This window comes from Carassius auratus, unplaced genomic scaffold (assembly GCF_003368295.1).
Source record: "Carassius auratus strain Wakin unplaced genomic scaffold, ASM336829v1 scaf_tig00216753, whole genome shotgun sequence".
In the NCBI taxonomy this organism is placed as follows: Eukaryota; Metazoa; Chordata; class Actinopteri; order Cypriniformes; family Cyprinidae; genus Carassius; species Carassius auratus.
In genome coordinates, this window is record NW_020528722.1 from 5,913 (window position 1) to 19,867 (window position 13,955).

The 13,955-nt window shown below is 33.7% G+C and overlaps 1 protein-coding gene and 1 long non-coding RNA gene across 2 annotated transcripts; one reads left to right on the plus strand and one right to left on the minus strand.

Moving 5' to 3' along the window:
• Positions 1 to 3,881: 3,881 nt before the first annotated feature.
• On the minus strand, positions 3,882 to 4,721 carry LOC113098940 (uncharacterized). The gene is made up of 3 exons (XR_003289241.1): positions 4,666 to 4,721; positions 4,021 to 4,148; positions 3,882 to 3,904 (listed from the first exon to the last, which is right to left on the minus strand). It is a non-coding gene; the product is annotated as an uncharacterized LOC113098940 (long non-coding RNA).
• Positions 4,722 to 7,749: 3,028 nt separating this feature from the next.
• On the plus strand, positions 7,750 to 10,102 carry LOC113098942 (protein-lysine 6-oxidase-like; the record flags this gene model as incomplete). The annotated part of the gene is made up of 5 exons (XM_026263988.1): positions 7,750 to 7,895; positions 8,448 to 8,604; positions 9,448 to 9,543; positions 9,619 to 9,734; positions 9,828 to 10,102. Coding segments are annotated over 5 exons (522 nt in total), but the record flags the coding sequence as incomplete, so codon positions are not given.
• Positions 10,103 to 13,955: the final 3,853 nt, after the last annotated feature.

Here is a 13,955-nt window from a genome sequence, read left to right on the forward strand (position 1 = left end):
AAATGGAGAAGACAGAAAGCTGCGGAGGCAGATATTTGCAGCAGTTAGTCTGTGATAGTTTGTCTCTTTTATCAAAAATTCCTGCTGTTATAATTTGTACAGCATTTGTTGTTTCTTAAACTGTTGCACTGTCCAAATACCCACACTTGCCATCTTTTCACTTGACCACTTGATTACTTATTTGAAGTCTTTCCTGTATTTGGCCTAGTGTTCGAGTGAGCATGATGACCACGAGTGTGTGTCGAACTTTTCATGACCTGATGACTGTGTTTCCCAATCCTGATCCTGGAGAACCCCAGCACTGCACGGTTTTGGTGTCTCTCTTATCTGCCTTGGAGTCTTCACTGATGAGCTGATGAGTTGAATCAGGTGTGTTTGATCAGGGAGACATCTCAAATGTGCAGTGTTGGGCTTCTCCAGGACCAGGATTGGGAGCCACTGCCTTATGGGACACTTATGTGTTTAAAGAGATTTTTAATATCTAATTATCAATATTTCACATACTGTACTAAACACATCACAGTCTTAATAATCCAGTTTAACACTTGTATGATATTGTACAAGCCCCAGGACGGTCTCATCTGACACTATCAAAAGAATTCATATGACTATAGCTTGTTATTAATTACTTGCTTTCAATAATGGATTCATTTAACATTTAATTTTACAGCATCTTTACAGAGGCTGCTTTTATGGTCTAAACAAAACACAGTGTAATGTATAAGTTGAATGTAATGTAATATTTCTGTTTTACAGGATTGTTTGAGGATAACGCTGCAGTTCTCCATCATGCACAAGGACTCACCTCGTTAACTCTTTATCCCCCACACACACAGATATGGTCCCTGGATCAGTGATTAGACTTTGCAGTGGTTTGATTTTTGCAGAAGATGTAACTTTGTTTTATTTATAAGCTCATAATGAATACATTACAGAACCAGTGATGAAAACAATAGTTAAAAATAGTATTTTTCGTATTGATAAAGCATTTTGTTCTCTTTTTCAAGCTTCATACAGTGAACTTTTTAGACTTTAATTAAGAGTTTTAGTAAAGGAGATATTCATACACAGTCATCCCCTAGTTCCAGTCATGAAGTGAATTCATGATGTTATTGTCAAAGCTAGCAGGTGTTTGTTTTCCTGAACACTTTCTCTGTCTTTCATTGTTCAGACAATCAGTGTTTATTTGATGCTGTGCTGATTGAGTTTTATAGATGATATTGCACACTTGACATGCATGTCTTCATGGTGTTTTTTTGTGAGTTTGAAACATTTACATTGTGTTGTATAACATTTTGGTCAATTTAATTTTTTTAATAAAATTGATCTTTTTCCAGTGTTCTCTGAAAGACATACTGTATTTACTGTTTTGTTTTTTAATAAAAGCATTTTCATTTGCATACTGAAAATAGTTAATGTTTACAACATAACTGCCTTTTTATTCTTTATGGTGGCAAAAACGAGCTTGGTGACAGAGGATGCAGTGTAGTAATTTGGGCATGTTGTCTTTAAATGAGTTTGACATATCAATAAATAATGGAAGATCCTTACAAAAATATGCATGTTTATTATGCTTTATGTATTTATTTGTTCATTCATTCATTCATTCATTTATAATTTCTGTTTTTATTCCTAGAGTTCAAATGGTAGAGAATGGTAAATCACAGAAACACAAATGTGAACAATTTTAACTTTAAAACACAATGTAATATACGATGTAAATTTTAGAAGCACGTCATTTGATTAGTAAATATATTTGTCTTTGGTCAAAAAAAAAAATATACAAATCTTAAAAATGTGTCTTATATTTATTATAGAGGAATCTGTCTGTTGGATACAACTGCGACTGCTGGGCATGTGCACATCAATATTGCCCTATTTTTGTCAAGCTGAACAACGGAGGAAGGTGAAGACGTTAATAAAACAGTATCTTATAAGTAGCAAGCTTAATCTATTGTTAACCGAATCTATCCCTTCAGCCGAAAAACGAAAGACATCTGTCATACATGGATAAGGAAGTGTGACGCTGCTGCTCAGCTTAGATGTCATTGGCTATGACTTTTCAGGACAGTCTGTGGTTGGACTATCTTTTAACCCATATTAAACAGCGCATCATGTTAAAAAGTATGTTTTGCTCCTATCATCACATTAGTAATATATTAAGTCAACAATGAAGTGTTGCTATCTTGAGAAAAATGACATCTTTAGCGAGATCCTAATCCTAACCCTAAGCATAACTTCAATGAACTACAAAAACAGCCCCCTAGTGTTGCCTTTCTATAGATAGAACGACGGAGGCTTGTGGGTAATGTAGTTTAAAACTTTTTATTAACGAAACTAAATAAATTATTTATTTTAAGGAAAACTGGATATCTAAATATGTTTATTGTGCAAACATCTGTGATATATTTGAGAGGCAGGCTGAAATGTGGTATTTTACAGTGAGCAATATTTAAAATGCTTTTATGCCAGCTTTCCACTTATTTCTGAAAACTGAGCTCAACATTATTTTATCAGCATAGCATAAGTAATAATCCTGCCCATTTTCTCTTTGATATGTTAATTGGACTCTGATTTACAGCCATTTGAAATGTACAGTTTTGGGCTCTTCCGGGGGGTGCTACTGGGCCCCTGGGGGTAGCAGGGCAGTAAAACCTACATATATGTATTCTCCTCATCATGAACAACAAACTGAGCTGAGTCACATTTATATCTGACAGTTTTCACAGTCCTCTGTTTTCTATTCTATTCATCATGGCTATTATACCTTTAGACAGGACATTGTGAGGCCATCTGATGAAACATGGAAAAATTATAAAGAAATTATTTAATAATGAAAATAATAGATTATTTCTTTGATTTTTGAAGTAAATGGCAAGAAATATAATGGATGAACCTGCAACAACTTGCCATTATCTATTCCCCACTGTAAAGCAGTAATCAAGGACAGTGTATACACATTGTGATACTTCACTATTACACAAAGACAAATTCATGCAGTGCTAAGAATATTAATTTATATATATATATATATATATATATATATATATATATATATATATATATATATATATTAGCATTATATATAACTAATTAGCCGAAATCGGTGTAAAAATGTCCTCCTCACCCCCATATCTTGCTCCTCATGTGCTGGACATCAGTAATGTGCGTGCTCTTGGTTTTAATGCAGTACAAGATCCACGTTGATCATTCCTGCTACATTCTCAGTTATCCGTCAAGTGCTTGTAACAATAAAGCCCATGGCACCATCTTGTAATGCAGAATAATTAATCTTGTAACTCCCTTTATTTCACAAAAAATGTGCATATTTGTTACTAAAATATAAAAAAAATACTTTCTGGTGTACTGATGTCCCAGATGTTATTAATCCGATCAAAAATGTTTATGTCTTAAATAAAAAATAATCCCAATAATTAATATGTCGTTTTTCCAAGTCTAAAATAAACACATATGAGCCTACCTAGTAAAATTATGTATTTACCAAGAATCTTCAGAACACAATATTCACCATTTTCATTTTATTGAAGCATAGACTATAAAGTTGATAAAGTAGCATCAAGACAAATAAGATTCAATGAAAATAATTATCATCAAAGATACATTAACCTCATATATAAATCAGTTCACACAGATGAGTGATGAAATGTCCTTAAAAGTCACACAGTCCCATCCAGTCAACTGTGATACAGATCATGTGATACATATAAGACATGTGATACTGTTTCAGAAAATAATGATTCCCATCATCACATCTAAACTGGTTTCATCTCCCCATCGTGATCTTCTTCTCTCGTGTCTGGAAACAGTTTGTGGTTGATGTCCAGCACTGATGTGGTGTAGCTTGTTCTCAGCCAGAGGATCTCTCAGTCCTAACATCCCAGACCTGAAGTGAAACACACAATCCAGATCAAGTTGTTTAATGGACAGAGAGCGCAGCTTATGTTCTGTGTGATTTTAGCAGGGTGACCAACTATGACCCTTGTAGTACTGTACACTTACCATTCTTCAAGCTGTTTTAAGACCTTTTGAGAAGCTTTTTCTCTGAAGACAATTTACCACATCCTCTTCTTTCACTCCTTTCAAGAGCATCACTTGGTCAAAACCCCTCGTTTGGCTGAAGAGATCATCTGTACCAATAAAAATACTGCAATAATAATGTCATTCTGCAAGAATTAAGAAAAAGTTACAGAGGCAAAGATCTTGCTCATTAGACTGCATTAGCATGTGTAGTTCTCAGAGACTCTAGAATTCATCTATTGTTGCAGTAAATGTGTTTTTTTTTCCTCTAGAATCTTTCTCCAAAGTTCCTGACTTCTCTCACAAATGTGTTTTAGTCGGTGCAGTGTAAGGCCTGGCTTCAAACCAATCAACTATCAATTCACAATTTATAACATAACATTTACAAAACAATGAAATAATGTCAATTGGTGTTTATATCAACTAAACCAATTTCGTGATACTTGTCTACTTTTAAAACAGGTGGTGTGTTTTTAAAAACATAATATTAAAAATGTCCAGTCACACTTTGCTAACATGCTGTAATTGTAAATAGTAAAAAAAAGAAATCAAGGCTGACATGACCAATTCTGTGAGAGATCATCATAAAATGTTGTATAACACAGCATTGCTTCAACACACACATACCAGAGGACTTCTGTTTGTTTGAGCTCAAGATGGCCATCTTCATTCCTCATCCTGAGCAAATCATTTCCTTGGTCTTCCTTCTCTTCTGTGAAACAAGAAAATCTCTACTTACTCTGTGTGCAATTAATGTTGCTCATTAAACATAATTAAGTTAATTTGAAGTAAGATTCAGACCAGAGCATTTGAGGAGTAAATGTTGATTAAAAAAATATTCTAAACAAATGTACCTGGGAAGAGCTGATCATGGCAAGATTCGCTGAGACTCAGTAATAGTTCTTTTAGTTTTTAGGAAGGTTTGTGAGGGTTGGCTCTTCAAATAGCTGTTGAGCTCGATATTTTAGACCTGAAAAAGAAGAACAGCATTATCTGGAAAAAATCCTGTAAGACAGAAGGAAGGAAATATTATTAATTACGTGCAACTTGTACATTACACCTCTGTAAAGATGCTGTAAAATTAAATGTTAAATGCATCCATTATTGAAAGCAAGTAATTAATAACAAGCTATAGTCATATGAATTCTTTTGATAGTGTCAGATGAGACCGTCCTGGGGCTTGTACAATATCATACAAGTGTTAAACTGGATTATTAAGACTGTGATGTGCGACTGTGTTTAGGGATCATTTTTAAGACTCTGACCCTGTCCAGATACCCACACTTGCAGTCTTGGCCACTTGAGAGTGTGTGTACGTGACAGTGTGTGAACGAGACTGTCCCCGGTCTTAATAATGCCAAAGCACAGCGTCCTAAACACACACTAAACCTCTCCAATACTGCTCCGGAGCGCTATACAAAGCTTAGTGTATCCCATCATGCATCATGTTTTGGAATAAATCGTCAGACTTTTTGCCGAGGTCTCACAAAAGGTCATGGAAAGCTGTCCAATGTACAGTATGTGAAATATTGATAATTAGATATTAAAAATCTCTGTAAACACATAAGTGTCCCATAAGGCAGTGGCTCCCAATCCTGGTCCTGGAGAAGCCCAACACTGCACATTTGAGATGTCTCCCTGATCAAACACACCTGATTCAACTCATCAGCTCATCAGTGAAGACTCCAAGGCAGATAAGAGAGACACCAAAACCGTGCAGTGCTGGGGTTCTCCAGGATCAGGATTGGGAAACACAGTCATCAGGTCATGAAAAGTTCGACAAACACTTGTGGTCATCATGCTTACTCGAACACTAGGCCAAATACAGGAAAGACTTCAAATAAGTAATCAAGTAGTCAAGTGAAAAGATGGCAAGTGTGGGTATTTGGACAGTGCAACAGTTTAAGAAACAACAAATGCTGTACAAATTATAACAGCAGGAATGTTTGATAAAAGAGACAAACTATCACAGACTAACTGCTGCAAATATCTGCCTCCGCAGCTTTCTGTCTTCTCCATTTCTGAAGGAATCCCTCTCCAGAAACAACACTGGGCTGACTGCCTTTACGTCTTTTCAGCTAAAAATAAAAATAATAAAAAAGGGGAGAGAAAATAAAATTGAATTATATACAGAATGTTAATAATGATCTGTGAGCAAAATATTTAGATATAATAAATATATATATATATATATATATATATATATATATATATATATATATATATATATATATATAAACTGATATGAATGAACTGCAAGATGGAAAAATACATGTTTTATTATTTATTTTTAATTTGATTTTTTTTTTTTTTTGGGTTCACATTAAAAGGTATTAAAAGCATGGTACAGAACACATGATTACTGTGATTTCTGTCATATAAAAGCACATAAAAACACTAACATTACAGTGATACAAACATAGCTGGTTTGGTGATTATTGTATTGTTGTATTGATTATTAATATATCATAGTAAAACTACAGTTACAGTTACTAATGTTCCATTTACTGTGTTTTAACTTCACATTTCATTTATTAATATTGTGTCGTGATTACCATGATTTTACTACAAATACAACTTACATCATTGATCCTGAAATTAATAATAATTTAAAACGGATCGAAGGTCTATGGCACGTCACGTGACAGATAGAGTTTAATCACACTAATTAGCAGCTGTGTTCATTTATTTAAACGCAATGAAACTCAAAGACAGCCGCGGATGACCGACATAATACAGCGATTAAACATATGGCACCTAATCTGATAATAAAGAAGACAGAATACATTTTTATAAAAGGCATTAAAAGAGCGTATAATACGACTACTCACCCAAACTGTTGGAAATGATAGCAAGTATCGCGCGATGTGTGCTGAATGAGACTTCTTGAACGTGATTTCATAGCGATAAACATCTCATGTCCTCGTGTCGAATTCCTGACGCCAAAAGTTTTCCCACTGAAAGCAATGAAGGTCGTAGTGCTTCGATAGTCGACGCGAGAGCACATTTGGCGTCATAAAAGTGACGCTAGGGGCGCTTGACCATGCTTCGGTTTTTGACGCCTTTGGAGTGAGAATGGGTTGTAATACAGCATAATGAGACAATTTTAAGACATGAGACCAGAACACAAGGTAGGTTAAAAATGTCTGAAAATCATTGCACTAGATACAAAATATCAAAGAAATTTCATTTATTTCACACACACAAAGCTAAACATTTGACTCTAAAACTGTAACACTTTACTTGAAGCCTTTATGCATTATAATATTATTTTAATACATTAATTAAGCACCTTATAATGCATCGTATGATTTCATGCATAATTGTAACCACCTGTGGTTTCTTCTACTATGACCCTGGTGTGAACTTAAATTTATACATGAACTAAAATCACTAAAACACCAGCGGATTCAAACACACATAGAATTAAAAAATCATGAAAAGTGAATGTTAGTGAAGAAAAAAGATCTTGCTTTGAGTTTTTCGTCTTATGCATTGGTGTTCAGACATTGTACAGATACATTTTTTGGCAACAATATGTTGAGATGCCATACTGGACAGTTGAAGCAAGCGTAGTGTACCCTACAAAATAAATGTTGCACGGTTTGTATGTTGGTCTATTTTGCTAAAAATATATGCAAACTTATTTTTTTGTGGTGCATGACCTCTCGTGACCCAATGGTCCATGAGCTCATCTTCTGCCGTCTTTAATCTTTCAGATCTGCATACAGACCCACAGTCAGAGACATCGACTACAGGGTTCTGCTGCGCTTCCCACAGAAGGTCAGAAACATGGGAACGACTGACTTCCTGCCCGTCAAACCCAGACATCAGTGGGAGTGGCACAGCTGTCATCAGTGAGTCTGATTATCATCATTCTAGTGATTACACAGCCATGCATCTTTAAATTAAATCAGATGATTTGCAAAAAAAAAAAAAAAAATCAACACAGAAACCATGAGGCTCATTTCTTTATCAAATACTGTAATATATGTGAAAACGGGCTTAGAATTGAACAGATAGACTTCTTCACTGCACAAATACTTGTCGAAAGGAATAATGCTATGAAATGCACATATTTTGTGTGAAAGTGTTACTTGCTGCTGCAAAACAAGAAGTATTTTTAAAATCAACAGCCCAAAATTATTAAGAAACAAGTATTGGATTTCATTCAGCAAATAGGTGATGTGATTATAAATTATGATAAAATGATAAATAATAAAAACCCTATTGTAATGCATTCACTGCAATTCATGCTTCTTGCTTCTTATAAAATCAGCACAACAGCAATATTATAAAATGCATTAAGTTACATTTATTATGAGTTTTATAAATCTTATGTATGTGATGCATTTCAATGGGTTACTCATAACTCATGGGCAGTGCATGATCTTTGTGATTTCTGACAGGCACTATCACAGCATGGATGCGTTCAGTCACTATGATCTGCTGGACATCAACACCGGACTGAAGGTCGCTGAGGGTCACAAGGCCAGTTTCTGTCTGGAAGATACGGGCTGTGATCCTGGATTTCACCGCAGATACGCCTGCACCGCACACACACAGGTACACACACACACACACACACATCACAGTGTCCCACAATGCACAGCAGCATTATTATAGGTCACTAAAAAACATTTCCACTCAAAAGATTAATGAAAATTATAATAGAATCTCAATAACACTAGGAGATCAGTGTTATTTTTTATTAATATTTATATGCTATTAAAGTTTTTATTTTATATTTTGGATTAGCTTTTATTTTTATATTTTTAATTTTATAATTTTAAGTTAATGTTATGATATTTTTTTGTTCATTTTTATTAATTAGTTTTTTATATTACTATTACTATCAGTTTTAGTTTTTATTTATTTCCAGTTAATTAAAGTTCTTTTAAATCTCATATTTACATCTTATTTCATAATTTATTTTATTTTATTTCCATCAATTAACATTAAATAAATAGTAACACTTTTAGTTTTATTTATAATAACCCTGGATTAAACATTATTGCTGATCATTGAATTATTATTGCTGTATTCTTGCATACATCAATAATTACATTTAGTTGCACCATCTTCATTTTATATTTATATTTTATTTTATCTAAATTAACAAAAAATAATTTCAGTTTAGACAATAATAACCATGGTTGAGATGAATTTGTGCTTGGTGTATTTTTTATTAATAGGAATATTATAGCTAAGGCAACTAACTGTAATACATTTCTGATTTCTAATTTTCATTTAAGTTTTTCTACTCATTTTTTATTTTATTTTAGCTCAATTTCAATTAACAAAAAATAATAATTATATTTTTAACAGCAATAAATCTAAAGAAGACAGACTTGTGCTGATCATATTCAGTGTTTTGGTTTCACAGAGATGTTATTGCTGTGTTTTCAGGGTTTGAGTCCAGGCTGCCACGACACATACGCTGCCAACATCGACTGCCAGTGGATCGACATCACAGACGTCCCTCCTGGAAACTACATTCTCAAGGTATGAGATATAAAATGATGTAGACAATTTCCAAACGGGATCCTGTTGTTGATGTGCATGTTACTTCCTGTCCAGGTCACAGTCAATCCAGACTTCCTGGTGCCCGAGTCTGACTTCTCCAACAACGTTGTGCGATGTGAGGTCATTTACACCGGCGTTTACATCCAAACCAGAAACTGCGTCTTAACTGGGTGAGGAAATGCATTTTTATTTACTTCATCTCATTAATATTTCACAAATATGAGACCGGAGCAATAATGCCCTTCATTTCTATATTTCCACAGAATGTAAAGCCCTTGGGTCGGAGGTGATTTTTAAAGGCCTATATAATAGGTTTAATTATAGGAATTTAATTCAAAGCTTTTTTTAGTAACTTGAAACACTCTGTATAGTTGTTGGAGTAATATTTATGACTAGTGTACTGTATCTATTTTAGATGAGTTTGATTTCTTGCCCTAGTGCAAGCAATTTTAAGTCAAATCTACATGTGTTTGTGATGTTTGCATTATAATAGAATGTAATTTTACATTTATTTTAAATGAAGAACTATTAATGAATAGATCAGTATTTTAGTGTTTGTATTTATTGCATAGGTTATGAAAAATATAAACATATTTTAAACTAAGATAATATTGAGGGATTATTTTAGCTTTTTATTAGATAGAGGTGGAGTGGTTTACTCCAGCTCAGATCATAGTGTAAAATATACACTATTAAAGAGGTTGTTTCGGTTGATGTTTCTGTCTTTAACATCTTGAAATGTTTGTTGCGAGCTTCCCTCGTCTTTGCCTTGATTATAAGACTCCTTCCATGAATGCTGGACTTGGATGGATGAGGTCTTTTGTGTAAATGCAGAGAATGTAATAGAGAAAATGGATTGGGGTTGTTTTTTTCTAAACTCTTTCTTCATTGAATCACGAGTTCATTAAATACAGAATGCGTTCAAATGAGCTCTCTGTTGAGATGTTTAAAAAAGAAAGACGTGTAGATGTGGGACGAAACATTCCCAAGCACCAAAGGAATGAGAGTTGAGATCAAATCGAGCCAAAGATATCAGAGTCTGAGACGTTTTACTGCCTCCTTCGGTATTTACTGCACAGGAGAGGAAAAGTTTAACTGGGTCGAACCGTCTGGATGAAAATCCTCACACTAGATATCTGTCTGATCATGACTTCTGACTTCTAGATTGTATTTAATATTTTATAATGAGCAAAAACTATTTCTTTTTTCAATCTTTACAAACTCTGAGATTGAAACGGAGAAAACTGCAGACGTAAATAGGATAAACTTTCCCTTTTCTGAGTATTTATATGCAGTTCACCTAATATTTAACTTCCTCTAAAGACAAACAGTCGGTGCATGGAGAAAGAAATCCCACAATGCTTTGGGATCCAGTGTTATTTTAGCATTATTTATAGTTTTAATTAACATTTTGACATTAGCTTGATTTATTTTACTTTCAATTTAAGTACAAGTTTTAGTAATTTTTTTTTATTTTAGTGATTCATCAGGTTTGTAGAAATGTAGCATTACATCAGTGTCTCATCAATGTATGTTCAGCAGTGAATGGGTGCCGTCAGAATGAGAGTCCAAACAGCTGATAAAAACATCACAATAATCCACAGCACTCCAGTCCATCAGTTAACATCTGGAGAAGACAAAAGCAAAGCAAAACCATTATTAAGATATTTTTAACTTCAAACCATTGCTTCCAGCTAAAATATGAGTCCATCATAATCTTCTTAGAGTGAAAAAGTGGTCTGGTCTGAATCAGTAGAGAAATCTGCACACCTCCAAACAAATATGTGCAATGATTTTGATGTGTGAGACAAGAGGAGATTTTTTTTTTTTTTACTGGAGGAATTATGGATTATTGACCATTTTAGCTGGAAGCAACGGTTTACAGTTAGAAATGTTAAAACAAACAGCTTTTGACTTTTGTTAATGCTCAAGATGTTCTCTGATGGACTGGAGTGCTGTGGATTATTGTGATGCTTTTATCAGACTCTCATTCTGACGGCACCCATTCACCGCAGAGCATCCATTGATGAGACACTGATGCAATGCTACATTTCTCCAGGTGAACCGTTCCATTAAATGGTCTTCTGTATAGCCTACATGTAGTGTGCTGTTGAAGACGGTGTGATTTTGTCGTTCTGCAGACGGTTTGGAGAAGGATCTTGGTCTGTTTACTGACACAGAGCTGTGAAGGCCGAGATGTTATTAAATGCTCCAAAACCAATGAATGAATCTCTCTTCTGTCCAGCACTGACCCTCTCACAGATTCAGATTAGAAACATGGACATGTTATCATTTGTATTCAGCACCCTTCTTTGACGTCACTGTATAGCCTGTTCATGACAGCTAACATTTAAACAGCAGCACACTCATAGAGTGGCTTAACATAAAGAAATACATACACATATATATACAGTATATATATATATATATATATATATATATATATATATATATGTATGTTTTTGAATGTGTCTGGAAGAAGTCCTTTTCCTCTGCTGCTCTCGCTCTGCTCCACTCTAATATTGACTCATGGTTACATTCAGAATTGACATGTTTTTATGATGTTTATAGGACATTAAATGTGAACATGCTCCACATGTTATTTACTGTCTCTCTCAGGTCAATAGACGAGCGTTTGTTGTTGAACAGAGAGCTGTTGAAGATGCTCATTTACTGCAAGCAATCTTTTATTGCCAATTACTGAGAAATGCAACAGATTACAAGTTTGGTGTTGGAACATTTTTCACTCAGAATTTGCTATTAATTGCACAAATAATTAATAATTAATTAAATTAAATCTGAAATTTTGAAAGACTGAAGTAGTATTTTCTCGTAAAACATACTAAATAATATTTTATTTATAACTTCAAAAAAGTTGCTCTGTGTTTTTTTAGCAAATAAACCTATTTTTACCAAGAGTCATTTTTCATGGTGTGGGTGAATCTCATGAAAACAAATCAGAAAAGATTTTTGGCTAATATATAAATCAACACAATCTTTTGTCCCATTATGATTTTTTTTTTATATGTTCGTGAAAAATAAGCTAGTTCTAAGTTAACATAATTTATGCAAACATTTTGCTTTTGCTTTATTCGTTTGTTTGTTTATTTATTTTTGTTAACATTTCTACAAGCAAAATATAATTACTTGTTTATTTTGTGAAATAATATATGTAATACCAAATATTTTCTTTGCTCAAAATGTAATTTTATATATTTATTTTGATTTCGATGCAAAATATTACCTGAACAACAAGAACCTTTGTGTTGGCTATTATCCGTAATCATAAAATGTATAAAGTCCTTGATGTCACATAGACAAATTACTCAGTGCTGAATTTGGATCTGCATTCTAGTATATTGTTCTTATTACTGCAATGAAATTACATGGTTGAAATGCTAGTATACAGTATTATGGGTTCTTTAAAACATTGGTGAAACTCAGTAAGGGTGTAAACCCTGTTAGGTGCTAATTGGAAGTGTGCTCAAGAGCATATGGAGCACGCATGATCACTTGATGAAGGAAAAGCTGTTGTTTCGTGAGCAGTTTGCTCCTCTCAAACATGTCATGTTTGTACAGCTGCGTTCAGAGGATCACAAACACACACAGCCTAATGAAGACATTCCCAGTCACTGCATGCCACAGTGCTAATGGAACTACAGCCTCAATCAACCAATGTCCAGACATTTTATATTAAATAATAAATAAAGGTCTTACACATGCACACTAGCAACCCGCCAAAACTACACTCAGAACATCTCATCAACCACACAGCAACATGCAAAACACACACACACACACACACACACAAAAATAATCTTACCGACAACCTGGCATCCAACCGGAACACTTTATAATGGTGATATCATGAAGGTAAATTTAGCAAATTTCTAATTTATTTCATGTTTTGTCTACAAACTAACATTCCTCCAAGTTTTATGGTATTTGAAAATGATTTGGAAATTTTATTTCAATCCACACAGCAGCTGGATAAAGGAAATGCCTTAAAACTCTCTAAATTACTTAAACTGTATTGATTAATGCTCCTTAATGTGAATTTAATTTCTGATTTGTTTTTATGTATTTCAGCATTTATTTCGTAAATGTAATTTAATTATTCATTTGCTTGTTTGTTTGTTTGTTTGTTTCCTCATTTATTTATTTATTTGTGTATGCTGCTTGGATTGATTGTGTTTATGTTTAACAATGATTTTGTTTTTTGTTTCTAATTTGAAGAGATTTGATAAAGAAATAAAAAATAAATAAAAAGCAAGCCCTTTAAGAATATCATAATTTGTCCTTTTTATGACATGCAATTCAGTTTATGAAATTTCAAATGGTCTCCATGTATATGATTGATTGTCTACACATATTTATTCACTTTTTGGGGG